The following is a 20,441-nucleotide window of genomic DNA, read 5'->3' on the forward strand; positions in this document are numbered from 1 at the left end:
GCTGTGAACCTAAAACTGCTCTTTTACTTTTTAGGAAAGTCTATATTTTCAAAATACTCAACATCTAAACCCAAACATTAATTATTTCACTCAGTCAATAAATGTCAATTGACTGCCTCCGGTGGGCCAGGCCCTCTGCTGAATGTAGTAACATCAGCGTGAATACAAATAGGTCTAGTCCTCTGCTCACATAGAGTTTGCCATCTAGTAGGGAATCACCTAAATACATAGGAGAACGACCACCACTGTCGTCATTGCTTCATATGAGAAGTATGGGATGAAGAGAGTGCTTAATGGGTGTCATAGGGAAGTTTGATCTGATGGATGAGTTTCCTGGACAAGTTGGGGAAGGAAGTACGCTCCATACGGAAGAAGTGGGTTGTGAAAGGCCCTGTGATAGAAGAGAGCATGAAACGAGGCCAGTGTGGCTAGAAGGAAAGAGCGAGGGAGAACACAGGGCGAGATGAGGCTGGAAAGGAAGGGAGGGACCAAACCTTGTCAACCAAACCATGCTAAGGATGGTATTTTTTAATTAACAAAAAATGGGAAGACTGTGAAGTATTTTAGACAAGAAGAAACATAGATTTATATTTCAAAGAGATCACGTTGGCTGCAGTGTGGATGACGACAGATAGGCTGGTGACAAGAAGAGGTGCAGACTGTGGCAGAGGTCCGGGTGAGACACGGTGGGAAAGGGTGATTGAATTGGGTGGATTGAAAAATACCTAGGCAGGAGGATTGGCAGGACTTGATTGGAGGTGGTGAGGGAGAGGAATGACTCCTAGGTTTGCGTCTTGCGTAACAGCCTGGATAAACAACCCTGGAAGCACACGAGGTATGTGGGGGAGGGCCAGGAGTTCAGTTTGGACGTATGGACTGAGATAACTTTCAGATGGCCAAGAGATACCAGGTAAGGAGGTCAGAGAAGAAGTGTGAACTGGAGAAAAGAAATAGCAAGTTATCTATATTTAGTGGGAGAAGAGGGCCTGGAATGGAGCCCCCAAAACTCCAGCATTAGGGCAGGTGGAGGGTGAGCACGCCAAGGCATAGCCACACTGCTCAGAGAAACCCACTTGGAAGCCAAGTGAAGAATGGCTCAAGAGTGAGGGTATGCATGAGAGAACCAGATTCCACTGGAAGGTCAGGTAGGGTGAGAGCTGGAAAGAGCCTGCTGGATTTAGCAAACATGGGGATCACTGGACCTTAAGGAGAGCAGCCTTTGAGGACTGATGGCAGAAGAATCCATGTTGGAGTGGGTCAAGGCAGGAAATCAGAGGAGAGGAAATGACAAATTATAAAGATGATTCTCTGCAGAAATGTGGATTTGCAGAGAGGTGAGAGTGAGGGCAGGAGGGAGATATGGCACTTGGGGAGCAGGAAAGCTTTAATAGATTTAAAAGCCAATGAGGAAGAAGAAACTCAATCATTTACAGCTCCTGGAAGGGGAGATCCCAGCCCTGCAGAGGGATTTTCCCAGGCTAGGGGGATGCGGAGAGGAAGATACCAAATGAAGGAACAATGGCTGGTTTGCACGCACGAGGCATTTTCCCTGTAAAGGAGGCAAAGTCATCTCCCAGGTGTGGGGAATCGTGAATTTTAGGAGAGTGGAGATCATTGGAAATGCCAGTGGAGAGAGAATAAATTACCAAAGAGGCATAGGAGACCAGCAGGAGGAGGCTGAGAGCCCATCCAAGGCTGGGGATCATAAATCCACGGCAGACCCAGCTTGCCCCTGGGGCTCCTGTCTCCTCCTTCCAAGGCCACGTGAGCTCAGGAACGTTCCTGAAGACACTCTCCTCAATAGACCGGGACGATGTCTGACACCGCCTCTTCCTTCCACAGACAGTGCTCTTCTGGACTTGTGAGAAGTATCCCCACCCAAAGGACTGGCGGGTCTTCAGCAGAGCGTTCCTGCGCCTGGTGAGGAAGCTGCACAAGTGCGTGAGCCAGCACTTTCTGAAACACTACTTCGTGCGGAAGAGCAACCTCCTGCGGTATGCCAATTCAGGCGAGCTGGGGGCCCTGGCCCAGAAGCTGGCCTTCTTCCTGAAGAACCCCCAGATCAGCCTGCCCTGATGCTGCCCTGCGTGGGATGCTCTTGGACATTTCATTCAAGCTTGACCTCACTCTCTGTGGATCGTTCCTCAGTCAGAGGCCAGGATCCTGCCCAGGAGAGAAGCAACGGATGGCAGAGGAAAATTCCATCAACCCAGCAGCACTTCAGGGGGGAAAACTGTGCCCCAAGATGTCTGGTCCAGGCCTCCCTGCAGCCAAGCAAGCATTTCTGCCCCCACTAGCTACCTCTTTGGGAGACAGCTCTCATCAAGCTTCCCCGAGCCATAGTTTCCGAACTGATGGCAGTTCTGAATTTATTTTCCCTTGCTCAGGCTCTGGTTGTCTGTCAGGGAGGATGTAGAAAGAACCCCCGGAAGGCCAGGCGTCAGCCTGCTGCCCACGAGTGGTTCTCCAGCCCACTGACCACGGGCTCATTATTTTTCCATTTGTAAAATGGGACTGTTCATATGCCTCCCTCAGAGCAGGGCTGCGAGCTTACGGACTGTGCTGCTGCCCTTTCAAGGGGAAGGTGCTGGATCAACACAAAGTGTTACTCGTTGGTTTAGTGGCTGGTGTTTGCATTCAGGATCAGTATCTACACCACTGATTAAATGATTACGTCTGATGGGTTAGCATGCCTGTGTTGCCCGTGTGCCCTCCAGTTCTCCTAAACTGTGGTTCAGGCTTGTGGATCTGCCTGCTTCCCTGGTATTCTCTAAGAAGGGAGGAGTGGTTTTGATGACTGGTGCAGTCAAAGATGAGAGTGCAGCAACCCCAGTGACTGCGCTTCCTTGCTTCCCATGCCGTGGGTCAGGGATGAGACATCCTTCTATTTATGGAATGAACTTGGTACTGTGATCTGCATTGAATGACTTTGGTGTCACTCACCTCTCAGTTCCTTCCTTTGCTCACTTAGTGGTTCACTTCCTCATTCATTGATAAATATATACGCATTAGGTACTGGGGATGCAGCAAAAGCAAGATGGACAAGGACTTACCTGATGCAGATGATGCCTAATGGTAAAGACAGGAAATGAACAACAGATATACACACTTGATTGTTACAAATTGTAGCAAGTGGCCTGAAGAAAATAAACAGAATATTGAAAGAGAGCCACAGAGAGATCCTTGAAGGATGAAAATGCAAACAGCTGAAAGGGAAGAAAAGAGGGCCAAGGGCAGACTTAGAGGGGCTGGCATGAGCCAGATCACTTGGCCTTGTAAACCTGGTAAGGAATTTGTATTTTACCTTAAAATCAGATGTGTGATATTTGACCTCTCCAGAAGCAGAAGGGTATTATGATTTGATTTGCATTTTAAATGCCCATTCCGGCAACTGTGTAAAGGGGGTCTGCGGACCCACACGAGGATGGGGACACTGAAGGCCCTTGAGCCCACTCATTTTGAATTTCACTGAGGTCCTCAAGGCCACACATCCTGTGACACACACACACCAGGAATTCTAGGAGCTCTCGGGAGATCCATAGTTTCTTCTGGCACTTATTTACGCTTCTCAATTCAAGGGAATCCTTTATTACTTAGAACATTTTCCCCAGATAAATAATTTCTAAAAGCAAGAACTGCTGATTCTTTTTTAAATAAAAGTCACATATGAAAATGAAAACAATTATTTTTACAAAAATACTGTAACCAAGTGGTGGGGTTATCCCACCACTTGGTTACAGTATTTTTTTCCTATGGACTATCACATAGGAAATCATGGTTTTAAAATGTTGAACAAACTTACAATCAGTCTATAGTTTTTGAAAACATGAAAGTATGAACAAACCAATATTAAGTCATCAAAACCAGCATTCGAATTCTCATATTTTTGGATCTTGAGAAACATCATTTTCGAGAAGGTGGCAGATATATATTTTTTAATGATGAAAACAACTGACAATTTTAAAACAGCTGCACAGTCACGGATTGCCAAGTGAAAGTTGACTGTACCATTGATTTGAAATGTATGTATATGTATGGAAAGGAGTGGGACTGACCTACTCCACGCTGCAGAAATACAAAAGATCATGAGAGATTACCACAGTCTGATTCCAGTAGATTCTTCCCACCTTTCCCTATGGATTTGTAGTTTTTGGATGAAGTAGGGCTGTCTGCACATTCCTGGGTGTTCCTAACTGCTGGCCAGCAGAGAGCAGTGGGGGACTGCCTATGAAAAGAGCCAGGTTCCCACCCATGCACCGCAGAGCCCAGCAGGTGTCGCCCTCCTCAGCTCATAATTTACACCGGGCTTCTCCAAAAAGGGAACCAGGGACTGAGGACTACAGCGGATGCTATGAGTTGTTGGCCTTTACTGCCATTTTGGCCAAAAACTACAGTCTTTTTGATTAAAGCTCAGATTTAAAAAGGGAGTGTATGAGAGGACAGTTCAACTATTCTGTTTCCTGGGACAGATTGCACAGCTCTGAAAGTCTAATAATATAATAGTACTCCTTTATTCGGAAGATTTTTTTTTTTAATTCTCCAAAAGCCTTTTCTCATGCATCTCCACTCTTCTCGGCACCAGACTGTTTTTTAGAGGAATCCTTGGCATTCAGAGACTGCAATTGATCTGCTTGCATTCGCATCCCAGCTCTTACACTGTACCTGCATGCCCTTGGCAAGTTGTTCAACCTCCCTAAATCTCCATTTCTTTATGGGCATTGTTATGGGCTGGATTGTGTCCCCCAGCCTCCAAATTCACATGTTGAAGCCCTAACTTCCAGTACCTCAGAATGTGACTGTATTTAGAGCTAAGGCCTTTAAAGAGGTGATTAAGTTAAAATGAGGCCATTAGGGTTTGAGCCCTAATCCAATAGGACTGATGTTCTTAGAAGAAGAGGTAGAGACCCCATGGGCAAGGGTGCAAAGGAAAAAGGCCAGCTGCAAACTGAGCAGAGGCCTCAGGAGAAACCAGCAAGGCTAGCACCTTGATCGTGGGCTTGCAGCCTCCAGAACTGTGAGAAAATAATTTTCTGTTGTTTAAGCCATGCTGTTTAAGTCTGTGGTATATTGTTATGGCGACCCTGGGAAATGAATACATCATAAGAGAATATATACCTCACTGCTTTGATGGGGGGAATAAACAGAGCAATGGATGTACAAAACTCTTTGTTTAGACGTGGCATGGAGTAACTGTGGAATAAATGTGTAGCATTTTAGATGCCTACTCCTCATGTCCGTTTGTCCATTTGATAACTACCATCACCCCACAGATAAATTCTTCACAAAGAAATTAGAAACCATCACAAGGAAAACATGCCCCAAATACACCACATATTCCATAAACCCATCTTTTCCTTTGTCACTCTTGCTGCAATAGAGGAATATCTCTCCTGATTTCTCCATGTGCGATGGGCTGGCCCCTCAGCTTCTCAGGGCCGTCTTCCCTGTAGCATCCTCCACACCCTCCCCCAACCACCACCTGCCTCTCTTCCCCCCTTTCTATCCAGCTTCCCGAATATTATACATGTCTCCACTTCCTTACCTCTTCACACTTTTCTAATTGTAAAAAATATCATACGTGTGAGAGTCTAAACTGTTTCAAGAATTGTAGTAAAACAAATACCAATATACTCACTGTCTAGGTGAAAAAAATAACATTTTGCCAATACTTTAGAATTCTCCTAGGCGACCCTTCCGTTCCTTAGCTCCCTCTCTCCCTGAACATAGGTAATTGTGATCTCAAATTTTAGGTTAGTCATTCTGCTGCTTTTCTTTCATTCTACCACCTATCATATTTCATTGAACCTAAGCCCCCAACAACTGTGAGATGCATTATTATTTCATGTCTAAGAAAGAAAAAGTGCTGCTAAGGGTAATTACAAAACACCACTGATTATAAGATGCATCCTAATTTTAGAGGATGAGATGCATCCTAATTTTAGAGATTAAAAGGTGAAAAAGTAAATTTTCACATCAACAAAATGTGACCTGCGGGACTTCCCTGGTGGTGCAGTGGTTAAGAATCTGCCTGCCAATGCAGGGGACACGAGTTGGAGCCCTGATCTGGGAAGATCCCCGATGCCGCGGAGCAACTAAGCCCATGAGCCACAACTACTGAAGCCCGCATGCCACAACTACTGAGCCCACATGCCACAACTACTGAAACCCGTGCCCCTAGAACCCGTGCTCTGCAACAAGAGAAGCCACCACAATGAGAAGCCCGCGCACCACAACAAAGAGTAGCCCCCACTCACTGCAACTTGAGAAAAGCCCATGCACAGCAATGAAGACCCAAACCCAGCCAAAAATAAATAAATAAATTTATTAAAAGAAAATAAAAGAAATACTGTTCTTGATAAAGATGCAATCAGAAATCATTTTTAAAAAAAATGTGACCTGCGTATATCCCAATTGTCTTTTTAGTTTTGCCTGTTTTTAAGCTTTATGTATATGGAACCATCCCGAACAAAGTCGTCTGTGATTTGCTTCTTATGTCCGTAGTACACCTTTGAGACTCTCCCATGTGGATGCATGTGGAGTGGTGTGTTCCTTTTAGCTGCTGTATAATATTCCTCTTTAAGATTATGCCACTTTATATAGTTATGTTACTGCAATTAGGCATTTGGGTTGTTTATAGTTTCAGTGATTTGAACTGTCTTTATGCACAGTTTTATATATGTCTTCTGATGCTCTCAAGTCTTTTAAAGGTACATACATAGGAGTGAAATTTCAGGTTCAAGGAATAAATGTGAGTTTAAGTTTATGAGGTAATGTCAACATATTTTCTGAAGTGATAACACTGATCTAAATTCTTCATTTTAACATAGGTGAATTTTCAGTGATTTTCTCCATTATAATGGAGCACATTTTGTGTGTTAAGAAATCTTTCCCATTCATTTTTTTTAAGGTCATGGAGATATGCTCCTATATTGTTCTCTAAAATTTTATAGTTGTGCCTTTCACCAGGTTTAGGAAGTGCCCTCTATTTTTTCTATTCTATTCTATTTCATGCATAAATTATTCTTGAAAGTTTGGTAAAACTCACCTAAGACGCCGACTGGGCCTTCTGTTTTCTTTGTCAGAAGATTTTAAACTATTTATTTTCTTTTAGGGATAAAGGATATTCAGGTTTTCTAGTTCTTCTTGAGCAAGTGTTATCAATTTGTATTTTATTAGAAATTTACCCATTTTATCTAAGTTTTCAAATTTACTGACAAATGTGTTCATAATATTTTATTATCTATTTAAACTCTGATATATCTATACACATCTTTCTTGATAATCTGTTAGAGACTTATCAAAGAATCAGTTGTGAGTTTTGTTGATCTTATCCATTGTATACTTGTTTTCTGTTTCATTCATTTCTGCTCATATCTTTCTTTCCCTCTACTTTCCTCAGGTTTATCCTGATGTTCTTTTTATAACTTCTTAAATTAATGCTTAGCTCAGAAATCTTCAGTTTTTCTTCTTTTCTAACTATATAAATCTCCTCTTCACACCACTTTAGTGGAATTTTACAACTTTTGGTATATTGTGTTTTCATCTTTTTTCAGTTCTATTTATTTTCTAATTTCAGCCATGATTTCCTCTTTGAATTATGAGGTGCTTAGAAGTTTTTAAAAAGTATTATTTTCAAATTCATTGTGTTTCCTAATTATGTTTTTGTTACTGATTTCTAACTAAATTGAATTATAGTCAGAGAAAGTCTGAAAGGCCTCAATCCTGTGATACCCCTCGAGGTCAGCTTTTTAGCCTAGCATTTTTTCCTTATTTTATGTCATACAAAGAAGGGTTGAAAGTTTAGATACAATGTTCAAGAAATGTCAGATCAAAAAAAAAAAAAAGAAAAAATGTCAGATCATGCACTGCTCAAATTTTCCATGTATCACAAATTGCCTTTTGGCTGCATGAGAGAGTTTTTTTTTTTTTTTTTGGCTGCGTTGGGTCTTCGTTGCTGCACACAGGCTTTCTCTAGTTGTGGTGAGCAGGGGCTACTCTTCGTTGCGGTGCGTGGGCTTCTCATTGTGTTGGCTTCTCTTGTTGCAGAGCATGGGCTCTAGGCCCACGGGCTTCAGTAGTTGTGGCACACGGGCTCAGTCGCTGTGGCTCGTGGACTCTTGAGAGCAGGCTTGGTAGTTGTGGCGCACGGGTTTAGTTGCTCCGCGGCATGTGGGATCTTCCCGGACCAGGAATCGAATCCATATCCCCTGCGTTGGCAAGTGGATTCTTAACCACGGTGCCACCAGCGAAGTCCTGAAAGAGTTATTTTTAAATCTTCCATTGAGTGCGGATTTTTCAATTTCTCCTTATCATTCTGTCAAACTTTTACTTAACACACTTTGAGATGATATTATTAGGGACATACAGATTTAGAATTTTTATGTCTTCCCAGTTAAAGATTCTGTCACTATAAAGTGACCTTTTTTAAACTATTATAAATGTTTTGCCTAAACATTGATTTTGTCTGGTCTTAATATAGGGACATCACTTTATTTTGCCTCCCTGTCGCCTCATATCTTTTCCCATCCTTTAACTGTTAACCTATTTGTGTCTCTGTGTAGTTGATAACTGTCTCTTGTAAATGGTGGATTTTCTAAAAAATCCCATCTGACAGTTGAGATCTGCAACTCTAATGCTTAATCCATGTGCGTCTCTTCCAGTGAATAATGTATTTGGATTCGTTTGTCTCTTGTTATTTACTTTCTACTTGACCCATGTCTTCCTCTGCCTCCCACCTCACCTTCTTGCCTTTTAAAACCTTGATTTTTTTTCTTTTTCTTTTTTTCATTGCTTTTCCCCCCTTACTAGTTTGGAAGGCTCATATCCTATCTCTATCCTTTTAATGGTTACAAAGCCTATCCATATAGACTAAACTCTAGAGTCAAAAGTTAGCCAACACTTTTACTCTCCTCTTTAACAAGGAACCTAGAAGGCGTGGCTCCTGTCATTCCCCGTCCCATGGCACCTGCTGCTGTGAGCCAGGATTTTGGTTCTCGCCTGTTGGCCATCCCCCCTGCCGCCACATACACACACATATGTAAAACAGAAATTTTATTTTTATTTTATAAATGTATTATAATATACTATTATCTATTTGTATTATAAATCTTATAATATGTATAAAATATTATAAATTAATATTTAAAATATTTAAATATTTTTAAAATATAACTATATTACAGTATAAAATAATATTACACTATCATTTTATAAATAATACAAAGAATCATTATTATTTTCTTATTTTTCTCACATATTTGCCACTCTCAATACTCACCATTCCTTGAATCTCAAACTTCCTATTAGGGATCATTTTCCTTCTGCCTGGACTGTATGCTCTGACATGACCTATAGTGAGAGTCCACAAGAGTAAGCTCTCTGTTTTTATTTGTCTGAAATTGTCCTTATTCACTTTCATTCTTGACAGAGAGTTTCTCTGAGTGTTTTGTTTTAGGTTCACACAATTTTTCTCAGCACACTGAAGATATTTTCCACTCTCTTCTGGCTTCAGTGTTGCTCTTGACAAGTCAATCACTAGACTATTTGGTGTTTCTTTGTGGGGTGTCTGCTTTTTCTCTCTGGCTGCTTTTAATTTCTTCTCCTCCCCCTCCCCCATCTCTTCCCCCCTCCTCCTTCTTCTCTTCCTCCTCCTTCTCCTTCTTCTTCTTTTCTCTCTCTCTCTCTCTCTTCCCTTCCCTCCCACCTCCCATCTTTCTTTTTCTTTGGATTTGTTAGGCTTCCTGAGTCTGAGGAATTATTTCCAGTATTTCTGAAAAATTATCAGCATTTAATGCTAAATGTTGCCTCCTTCCCATTATCTCTATATTCCATTCTAAAGGGAAATCCAATTTACATGTATAGTAGACTCTATCATTCTACTCTCTATACTTTTATCTCCTCTTTTATAATTTGCATTTTTATCACTCAAAACTGCATTCTCAATAATTTCTTTGGATCTGTCTTCTAGTTGACTAATTCTTTCTTCAGCTGCATCTAGGCTAATGTTTAATCCATCCACTGAGTCTTAAATTTTTAGTGTTACAGTTCTTATTTTCAGTTCTCATTTGACCCTATTTCTCAAGCCTGCCTGTTCATTCTTTAAAATCTCTTATTCCTGCTCATGTTTTTAAGCTTCTCTTCTATTTGTTTAAGCATATTAAACATAATTGTTTTATATTCCATATCTGAAATCTTTGACTGGTTGTTTTGCTGTCTATTTTTTGTTTTTGTTTACTGATTGCCAGTCATAGACCTTGTTTCCTTGTGTGTTTTATAAATATTTAAGGTGAACTGTTCATTTTTTCTTAAAACTTTACCTGTGAGAATTGTTTGAGGTCTGGATTGAAGTTGTTTGCGGTACCTGGAAAGGGTTTTTTTTAAATTCTGCCAGTTATCTGAGAGCACTACCAACCCAAGTCCATTTAAATTAAATTTAAATGCTTGAGATTTTTCAGGCCAACCAACAGATAAATTCAGACAGAAAATATTTGAGGCTAGCTCATGGCTGCAAATCTTGGGAGGATTCTTTTCCCTCCACCCAGTGCCAAGGTCAAGGCAAGCTAGTTGCCTTCTTCATGCCACATTTATTCCTTATTCACCTTTATTCTGAGGATACAGCCTTTTGAGGTCCAGATTTATGCAGGAAAATACTATCTGACTTCCCACCTGGGGCAGGCCCTAGATGATCTCATTTGTCCCCTAGACTTGCACAGTTGCCAATGAAATGTCCAGATCTCTAAGGGTCAGCAAACCCTCAGGGTAAAAGCGAGCTTGTTCACTCACCTGCCAGCGTTCCTAGTTCTGCTTCATTTTCGAAGTCTATGGATTTATTACTTTCATTCTATCTCAGGGAGACATTTATAAAGGTTTTAAAATATATATATATATATATATATATATATATATATATATATATATATATATATATATATAACCCAGCATTTTAGCTCTTTCAGGTGGTGGTGGGGGAGTCATCCAGAATACCTAATCTGCTATACTACTGGCTACTTAGCATGACCCAAGGCAGCTAGAAGCGTCAAACATCAACTCAAACGTCACTTCTGCCCAACCCTGCATGCCAAATTGAATGCCACTTCTCCATTCCCATCTTGCACAACCTCTGGGAAGCATTCAGCACAGTCCACCTCTCCTCCTTGCACCACTCTTCTCTGGGTTCCTGTGACGCCCCTCTCTCTCCTCTCCCTCTGCTCCTTCCTAGTCTCCTTTCTGACTCCTTCTCTGCCCACCCCTAAATGTTGTTATCCCTCTCTTGAGGGCTCAGTCCTGAGCTCTCTTCTCTTCAGACTCTACACATTCAGCCTAGGCAACTTGACCCACTCCTATAGCTCCAGATACCATCTATCATCCCAGGATGTCCAAGTGCATAGCTCTAGCCAAGCCTTCCTTGTGAATTCCAGGTAATTCCTACGGACCGCCTCCACCTGATATTTCACAGACTGTTCCAACCTAACGTGTTGCCCCCACCCCCAAACGTGAGCACCCTGACTTGGCTCAGGCAGAATCATGTATTTCTTATAGAAAACTCCTCAAGGGGATACTCAGAATTCTATGTCAGTCCTCAGCTCACAATCCTCCAGTCACTTCCCATCTCACTCACATGAAAATCCAAAGGTCCTGGATGATCTGGAGCCCCTGCCTCTATAAATCTATCTCCTCCTCCTTTTCCCCTTTCTCACACTCATCTCCAGTCATACTGCTGCCTTCCTTGTTCTTCCTGGAACACTCTAAATGTGACTTCACCTTAGGACTTTTGTACTTGCTGTTCCCTCTGTCTGGAGACCTTCCCTAACTTCCTTACATAAAATAGTATCACTAGTCCCCATCCCGTCTTCACCCAAGTCTTGACATGTTCTACCCTCCTTCTCTGCTTTTTCACCACCTGGATGCCCTATCTATCTATTGATCTATCTATCTATCATCTATCTATATATCTATGTATCTATCTATCTATCTATTTATCTATCTACCACCAGAGGGAAAGCCCCATAAGGAAGGACTTTTATCTGTATTTTCAAGGTTGTATCTTTACAACCCTAGGCACATAGTAAGTGCCCCATAAATAATGTGTTGAATGAAAATGTTTGCAAAACTTTTTCAAAAATTAACCATCCAGGTCTCAAGTTTCTTGGACTTTGACATGCATTCAGATTTTTTTCTTTGCTTAAAAGCAATAGAATCACAAAATGTTCTAGCTTGAAGAGATAGTGGAGGTCTTTACATTTACAGTAAAGGAAACCGAGGTTCAGACAGGTTGAATGACTATTTGGGCTCAAATCACAAACTTTGAGATAGTTTGTAATTCAAAGGCTAAAGTGCTTTTCCTTTCAAAAGCCCTTGAAACTTCTCAAGTGCAAACCTAAGAAATGTAGGAAATGAAGTGTAAGTCACACTGGCCAGTCATACATTTTTGGTGATTCTTTCTCATCTGTGCCCTCTGCTCTGATTCACTCCCTTCACCCTCCACCCTGTTTCCTTTTTCCTGGTTGTTAGGACAACAGCATGGGTGGGAACCCTTGTGGGACACGGAGACTTGCTTTTGTTCTCTCTCTTTATCTCTATCTCTTTCTCTCCCCAAAGAAGAATTAGAAGAGTCCTGTCACTTCTTTTCTCTGAATTCAAAATATACTGGTGGGTTTAAAAGACATGAGAATGTGGAAGAATTAAGAAAAATAACCCTAATGACCACAGAGAGATCCTGGGGATCACGTGGGCATCCTCTTTATTTTATAGCTGAGAAGGCAGAGGCCAAAAGAGAGGATGGAAAATGATTTGCTCAAATTTATTATGTCCCAAATTGAACTCTCGAGTTCCCTTCTCAACCCTGCCCTCACCTCTGTAAATAGAATCATTATTCAACTACTTGCTTCAGCCAGAAACCCAGGAGTCATCCTTGAGCCCTCTTTCCATCACCCAAACCCTCAATCCACCAGCAGATCCTTTTGGCTCTACTTTCTAAATATAGTCCAAGTATGACTCCCCACACCCCCAAGCTGCCCCACTGCCAGGCCACTTCGTCCTCCTCTCCTTTCTAGACTCTGCGGGGTTTTCCTAATTGGTCCCTTACACCCACTCATGCCACCTCACCCCATCCCATAAAAGCCTCCTCCACACAAGAGCCAGAGTGGTCTTTTCCACACGCACATCGAATCATGTGTTTTCCCTGCTCTAATCCTTCCACCAGCTTGAAACTTCCTACCATGGCTCACAAGACCCACACAATCTGCCGCTCCCCTCTCTGCCCTCACCCACTACCACTCCCCTTCACTCTGTGCTGCGGACAGGACACTGGCTCTCTTGTTTTCTTTCAAACACACCAAGTGAACGCCAAGTTCCTGCCCCAGGGCCTTTATACCTGTCTGCCCCCCTGCTCAGAAATCCCTTGCCCACTCCTCCCTGACCAGTCTAACAATTAGCAACCCATTCCTCTGCGCTTGCCCTGCTTTATTCTCCCCCTAGTGGGTTGGCTGGTCCCCTGTTAGAATGTAAGCTCTGTGCCAACAGAGGGTTAGTTATCTTGCTCACTGCTGTATCTCCTGCACCCAGAACAATGTTGGTGCATAGCAAGTGTTCGATGCATATTGGTTAAATGGATGAAGGAGTGAATGATTTTGCTCCATGACAGGCATCTGCTTCCTCGCAAGGCCTGGACTTGAACCCAGGTCTTCTGACTCTCGGGCCAGGCTCTTTCCCGCACAAAGTAACATTTTGAGGGGCTGAAGAATCACATCTTTAGCTTTAGAGAAAGAAGAATTACCTCTGGCTCCAGAAGCCTTTTTCCAGGAAGGGCCTGGTTCCTCTCTCGTTGCAGAGCACAGCAGTGGTGCAGCAAAGCCAGGATGCTCACTCATGCTGCAGACGCGACGGTGGCATCTCAGCCTCCCTCCACTGCCAGTGGGGATACGGGCACATATTTTTTGTAGAGTGTTTGCCAGATACAGCTACTCAGCCAGCATCCAACACATGTATTTTGTGACTGTAAGCCACACACACACACACTTTGCATTTAAACAAAGCATGTCAGAAAGGCCCTCAGGCCCTCACCCTCCCTTCCTGCCAAGCGTGGCAACGAATAGTAGTGGCAGAAAGTCTCCGAGTCTAGACCATGCGTTTCCGCTCATTCAGCCAGCTTTATTTTTGGCTGTGTGACTTCTTTTGTGAACTTAATATCTTCTGTGCTTGGACGTTGTAACCTGTGACTCTCCGGTCAGGACCTACCCCCTTGAGCACTGGTGCAAAAGACCAGTGGGAGTGCTCCTGTGAGAGAGAATGTGGTTGTAAATGAACAAAACGCCTGGACAGCCTAATGCAGAACCCTTCGTGATCACGTGAAATGTCACTTCCCTCTTCAGGGCACAGAGGGATATTAGGGTATTGGGTCCAGCACCCAGGATATTGCGTGCTCGCTAGGGAGTGCCCCAACGCGTCGTTTGAGACCTGGGAGACCAGACGAGCAAGCAAGGCTGCCCTGGGAGAGAAAGGCACAGCTGGGGACATTTGCGGGGGCGGGGGTGGTGGCAGGGGTCAAAGGGAGCTGAGCTCTGGCTCCTGCCCTGCGCTTATCCCCATCGCCACAGCCGCTCAGGCGGGGCCCCTCCTCTCCTCTTGCGCTTTCTTCTCTCCTGCCTCCTTCCGGGACGTTTGCCCACACGGTGAGATGCGAGGGGCATCAAGAATGCTCCCTGCCCTTGACTGTGGCCAGGGGCTACCATTAGTGACTGGTGCCCTTGGCACCCAGGACTTGGGCTCTTGAAGGAGTAAGGAGGAGAAGGAAAGAGGGTGGAAGCGGGCACCCTCGGCTCTGCGCAGGGCGGGCCTGGTAAAACCCTCCGCGGGCTGGGCTGCCCGGGGTGGGGGGCGGGGGACGGGGGACGGGGTGGGGTGGGTGATGAAAAGATAGGGATCCGTGGGGCGGGGCGGCCGTGGCGCTGCGGTGTAGGGCAGCAGGGGGCGCCCGCGGCTCCCTCGAGCGGACCCGCCTCCGCAGCTCGGAACCTGGGGAAATTCCGCCAGCCCAGAGCCAGCCGGCAGCGGGGACAGGCCGGGACACTGCGGACCTCGGCGCCGCTTGTCCCTCTCCAGCTGTCGGGAGCTTGAAGCACCCGCTCCCAGCGGCCCCACCCGGACCCTGCATCCACAGCTCACCCAGTGGCCAGCAAGGCTGTTCTTATCCACAGGGCGGGGCGTGCTCCCTGGGCCCCCCTTTGCAGTGGGGAGTGTTTATTGCACGAGGGGAGGCATGGCCACTCCAGCACAGACCTATCTGTGCCGCTGTAGGTCGCTCGCCCGCCTTCCCTGTAAGGTTGAAGCGGCCGCGGGAGAGGGAAGAAAGTTGCTGTGCTCCTGTGGTCCCCTTTTCCTTAGATAATGCCTGTAGGAAAAGGCGAGGGAAAAGTAGAAGCCCAGAGGCGTCCCGGTAGGAGGGTTGAGGAGAGGGTGAATGTTCCAGGATCGGAAAGGAAAGGACGTCCAACAAGACATGTGGACACTTCCATTGTGCCAGGCACATTTGCTGAGTGTTTTATGCTTTCTCTCATTTAATCCCCTCAATAGCTCTTTGAGGTAGGTAGGCATCATCAACCCATTTTGCTGGTGAGCTGAATGGAGGCTGAGGGAGTAAGGGAAATTCCCGCAAGGTCACCCTGCTGGAGGTGAACAGGGCCATGTTTTGTGCACTTGGCCTAATGAATTTCTCACAGTGTAGGTGACAGTAGAGACACGTGGAGCAAAGCAGACTAGGACCTGGGTTCCAAGTGGAAGCCTCTGCCCTTCCTGCTGGCTCTGCAGCCAAACCAGCCTGCAGGAACCAAGGGAGAGGGGCCTGGCAGGAAGGGACCCACACCCTCTGCTCTGGACATAGGACACGCCTCACATGGACAGGGGTGAAGGTCCTCACGGAAGGGGGGATGGGTGGAGAGGATGGGAGAGATATGGCATGAGGATGGGAGAGAGAGAGAGAACTGTTCTTACAATTTGCCCTGGGCTAAAATTTTCTAAACAGCACCTTTGAACGCTATGAAAAATCCTCAAAACTCACTTTCGCAGGAGTTAATCATTCACTCTCTCCACAGGCCAGATGACCTTTGCCATGTGGTTGGGCTTTTGTTTGCTTTTCTTAAAAATCCTGGAGTTTGTAATTGGACCAATGTCCTTTCAGTGAGGAAGAAAGGAATTTGGGGTTCAGGACAAAGCTTGGTTTTCTTCCTTGCCTTCCATCTCCCAGGAGTTTGGAAACATTTTCTCAGTGAGAGGTTATGAATTCAGGACTCTAAGTTGATCATCTATAGCTGTGGCCCCGGGGGGAGGGGGCAGTGCTATATGTAGGAGACCCTAGGAGACAAAGCATACCAAAAACAAAAAACAAATAAAATCCAAGTCACCACCCATCCTGCACCTGATTCTTTTAGGAGCTTGCTCTTATCTGGGTGGCAGCTACGTTTACCCACAGAGATCCAATCAGCTTTGCACTTAGAGAGATGCAAGCTAGGGACTGTTCTACGTTAACATTTCAATCACCTTAAAGTTCATTGACCTCCTGTAAGAATTCAGGAGGCAGATTGGCTGTGTGACCTTGGGCAAGTCACCCCACCCCTCTAGGCCTTAGATTCCCCTTCTGTACAGAGGACGAGTGAGCTCCAAGGTCCCCTCCAAGGCCAGTGCTCTGCGGCCCGTAATTCTGCAGGCTGCCGTCAAAGGCTCCCCCAGCTCTGTTCCACTGACTATTTTTGGCTCAGTGATTAGAGGGCTTGTCAGCCATACCCATATCTCTAACATTCTGACAGCTGACTGGACATTCTCACTAGACAGCCCAGTGGGCCCTCTATCTTCAGATGCCCCAAGCAGACACATTATCCCTCCCCTCTGCCCCTCTTGTCAGCCTAACTCCTCTGACTTCCCCTTTTCTCTTCCTGGCCCGGGAGCTGGGCACCTCAAAACCATCTTTGCAAACTTGCTGTCCTTCAGCCTCCATAATTCCTTCAGTTGCTGAGACCTGAACAGGCTGTCTTATGTGACGTGCCCCTCTTCTGCATAGTCTCACGACTTCTACCCAGTTCAGGCCCTTGTTACCTGTCACAGGAGCTCTCACTGCTGCCCTCACACCCTCAACAGCCCCCCTGCTTTCACTCTCCACTCCACCCATAGGAAGTGTCACTACTGGGTCACCACACTAATCCCCGGGCTCTAGCCAGCCTCTCCCCACTACAGACACTTGAATGGTTTCCTGTGGCCAAGTGAACAAACTACCACCTGCCCCCCCGCCATGTAGGCCCAACCTGATGCCCCCTTCGCACGCCCCCTTTGCTTCAGCCAAACTTCGCGTCCCTCACCCAGCCTACTGTTCATTGTCCCCATGCTCTTCCTGTTCTGTCTGGAACACGGACAACTCCCGTACCTGCCTATAAAAATGACCTCTTCATCAAGGCCCAGTGCAAATGCTATGTTTTCCTTGAAACTTTCTAGGAGGCTTCCATGAAGGATCAGTTTCTCCTGGATTCATTCAGTCAGCAAGTATTTACTGAGTATCAACTGTGCCCCAAGTTCTGTTCCGGGCACTGAGAATTCGGGGGCGAATAAGGTAGGTGAGTTTCTGCTCCCAGGGAGCTTACTGTTGAGGGTGACAGAACACACACAAGCAAACAGACAAGAAAATTATCGATTCTAATAAGTACGGTGGGGGAACTCTTGGAGTCACCAGCCCTGATTACAGTCTACTTGTAACGTGCTTCGTTGTCATCAAACACTACCTGGTAAACCCTCTGAAGGAAGAATCTGAGTCTCACTTCTCTTTGGAACTTCCAGGATGCCAACATCATCCCATCTGTGTAGTGGCCCCTCAGTGTGTGTTTGTGAAAGGAAGGAAAGAAGGAAGGAAGGACAGGAAGAAAGGAAGGGAGGAAAGAAGACAGGGATTTGGAAAACATTTAACAAATACTCCTAGCCAGCAGTGGAGCTGAATTTGTTAAATTCACAGTATGTTCTTATCTTGCATTTGTCAACTTTGCAATCCCTAGAGATGGCTTTCACTGAGAGAACCTCACTCCAAGTAGGAGAGGCGACATAGGGCAGGGCAAGGGTGCTGTACAAACTCAGGATTTCATCCCTGCCTCACCATGTGACTCTGGAGAGTTTCGAGCAAGTTCCTTAATCCCCCGGACCCTTAGCTTCCTCAAAAGGGGATCATAAAACCTGCCTCACAGAAATGGAAAATCAAATAAGATAGCATGTGAGAAATTGCTTCTTAAACTAAAAATAAAGCACCCCATAATCTTGAAATCAATTCAGGATTATTCTAGGGCCTTGTACTGGCTTTCTTTGCAGAACACTAAGGCAGGCTATCTGCCCTCCAAAGAAGAAAGCTTCTGGATATAAGGATATTTTAAAATATTATTTCTAAATCAACCTTTTTTTTTTCCGACCCCACCTTGCGAGATCAACTTAGTTCCCCAATCAGAGATTGAACCCAGGCCCTCGGCAGTAAAAGCGCAGGGTCCTAACCACTGGACCACCAGGGAATCCCCTAAATCTACCATTCTTGATTCTTGAGGAAGAAAGAGTCCTGGGTTCCCAGGATAACCTCAGGCTGCCTGAGAAGCGATTGGGTTCTCTCTTACTCGTCCTTAAAATATGTCCTCCTAGGGTTGTGCCTCCTCCAGCCATTAGGACTTGTTGCTTCAAGCACGGGAGCCACACAATTGGCTTCCCTTAAAAGCATGTCCCTGTGCTTCATGCTCCCAGAAAAACAAGGTGAAGTCATCTCTTGCCCTTTGCTGTGATTTATTAGTGCTGGTATATGAAATATGGCTTGCCCGTACCCTCTGCTCACAAAGCACAGGTTACAAAGACCCTGCAAACTTCTCCCTTAGCCTACTGCTCCCTTCCAACATAGCCTCAGACTCAGTTTTTTTTTTTTTTTTTTTTTTTTTGCGGTACGCGGGCCTCTCACTGTTGCGGCGTCTCCCGTTGCGGAACACAGGCTCCGGATGTGCAGGCTCAGCGGCCATGGCTCACGGGCCCAGCCGCTCCGCGGCATGTGGGATCTTCCCGGACCGGGGCACAAACCCGTGTCCCCTGCATCTGCAGGCGGACTCTCAACCACTGCGCCACCAGGGAAGCCCCAGACTCAGTTTTACATCTTTTGTGCCCTCCAGAATTCTCTCATCCCTGCAGCCCCCATGCCAGACTTACTCCCGTGAGGTTGGAATGGTAGGGAATGACTCAGCCTTGGGATGCTGCAGCCAGAATCAAGCCTGATGTACTATATCACTCGAGCAAGATGTGATTTCAATAGGGTGACCACTGGTAAATAAACTGGCCCCTTGCTTGTCCAGAGTTTCCTGATGGGTTCTAGCATTTTGGCAAAATTTCCTGCAGCGCCTTGAGCTGTGATTCCATTTTCAAATTAAGTCCTTTGAAAATGGCTTTTGGCCAGTAAGATCTACTTCTCTGATGAAGAAGGGATATAAGCAATTACTTGTATCAAATACCTCTCTGGGTATTTGATAAATACTAATTGAATTGAAAGAGGGGAGAGATATACAAAAAAAAATGCAATCTCTCGTTAGCACGCTTCTCATTGGTGTGTTTCTGGCACATAACCCACTCCTCTGGACCACCTCAATCAACAAGACCCCAGGGGGTGTGCTTCCCCAGGTCCTGCTCTCTCCTCCGCCCTTAACTCACGTGCTTTTTGAGGAGGGTGGGGGTGAGGAGTAGAGGGAGGATCTCTCAGAGAAGGGGTTTAGTGAAGTTGCAGGGAATTAGAGAAAATATTGATAGGATGGGATACTACGGCAATCTTCATTCTCGCTCCTCCACTCACACCTCCCGCTGCTTCCTTGGAACATGGTAGAATACCTTACCCTCACTGTAGGAAAGAAAATCATAAGATGAAAAAAAAACGCATGGAGAGCAGGCATTTAAAGAGTGGAAGGCTTCTCTGTTGCAGGTGAACTGAACTCTCAAGGGGATGGAGTTACCCGCCGTGGCCGGGAGCTAAGACCACAGCTTCCCTGCGCTGTGAGCTCCCAACCCCTTCTCCAGTGAGGTCCCAGCAGCCACTGCCCTTGTGCAGGATTGCTCCTGGATTCGCTTTCTATCCAGGGGACAAGGAATTTCACTGCCATCACCATCGGGTGGTACAAGCACAGAGCCCGGGGAGTCTTAGTGGGAATCTGGGCTTATAAGACCTTCCACTGAGGGTCTGCGCCTGTAGCTTGACTCTCCTCATTAATACACAGGAGGCCATTTCACCTAAGACTCAGATTCCCCGTCTGCAAAAATGAGACCAGTAATACATACCTCATATGACTGTAGTTGAGGGGATTTTGTGAAATGTGTTTGAAAGCACACTTTGTATCAAAAGATAAACCATAATGGAAAAGAATATAAAAAAAGAACGTCTCTGTGTATAACTGAGTCACTTT

At 45.3% G+C, this 20,441-nt stretch overlaps 1 protein-coding gene across 16 annotated transcripts in view; it reads left to right on the forward strand.

Annotated features, from left to right (window-relative positions):
* Positions 1–20,441, forward strand: part of MAB21L3 (mab-21 like 3) — a 79,721-nt gene that overhangs the window by 49,887 nt on the left and 9,393 nt on the right. For 9 of the 16 annotated variants that reach the window (XM_082614118.1, XM_082614117.1, XM_082614111.1 and 6 more), the window contains one exon: positions 1,843–3,711. The exons of 1 other annotated variant lie outside the window; for it this stretch is intronic. In XM_082614118.1, the coding sequence (XP_082470244.1) occupies positions 1,843–2,076 (234 nt within the window). In that variant the 3' untranslated portion in view covers positions 2,077–3,711. Of the gene's footprint in view, positions 1–1,842; positions 3,712–6,040; positions 6,324–17,478; positions 17,598–20,441 lie in introns of those variants that run through there. 6 more of the 16 variants (XR_014293413.1, XR_014293415.1, XM_082614113.1 and 3 more) reach the window with 3 other exon arrangements.

This window comes from Mesoplodon mirus (assembly GCF_964341445.2).
Source record: "Mesoplodon mirus genome assembly, chromosome: 3".
Lineage (NCBI taxonomy): Eukaryota > Metazoa > Chordata > Mammalia > Artiodactyla > Ziphiidae > Mesoplodon > Mesoplodon mirus.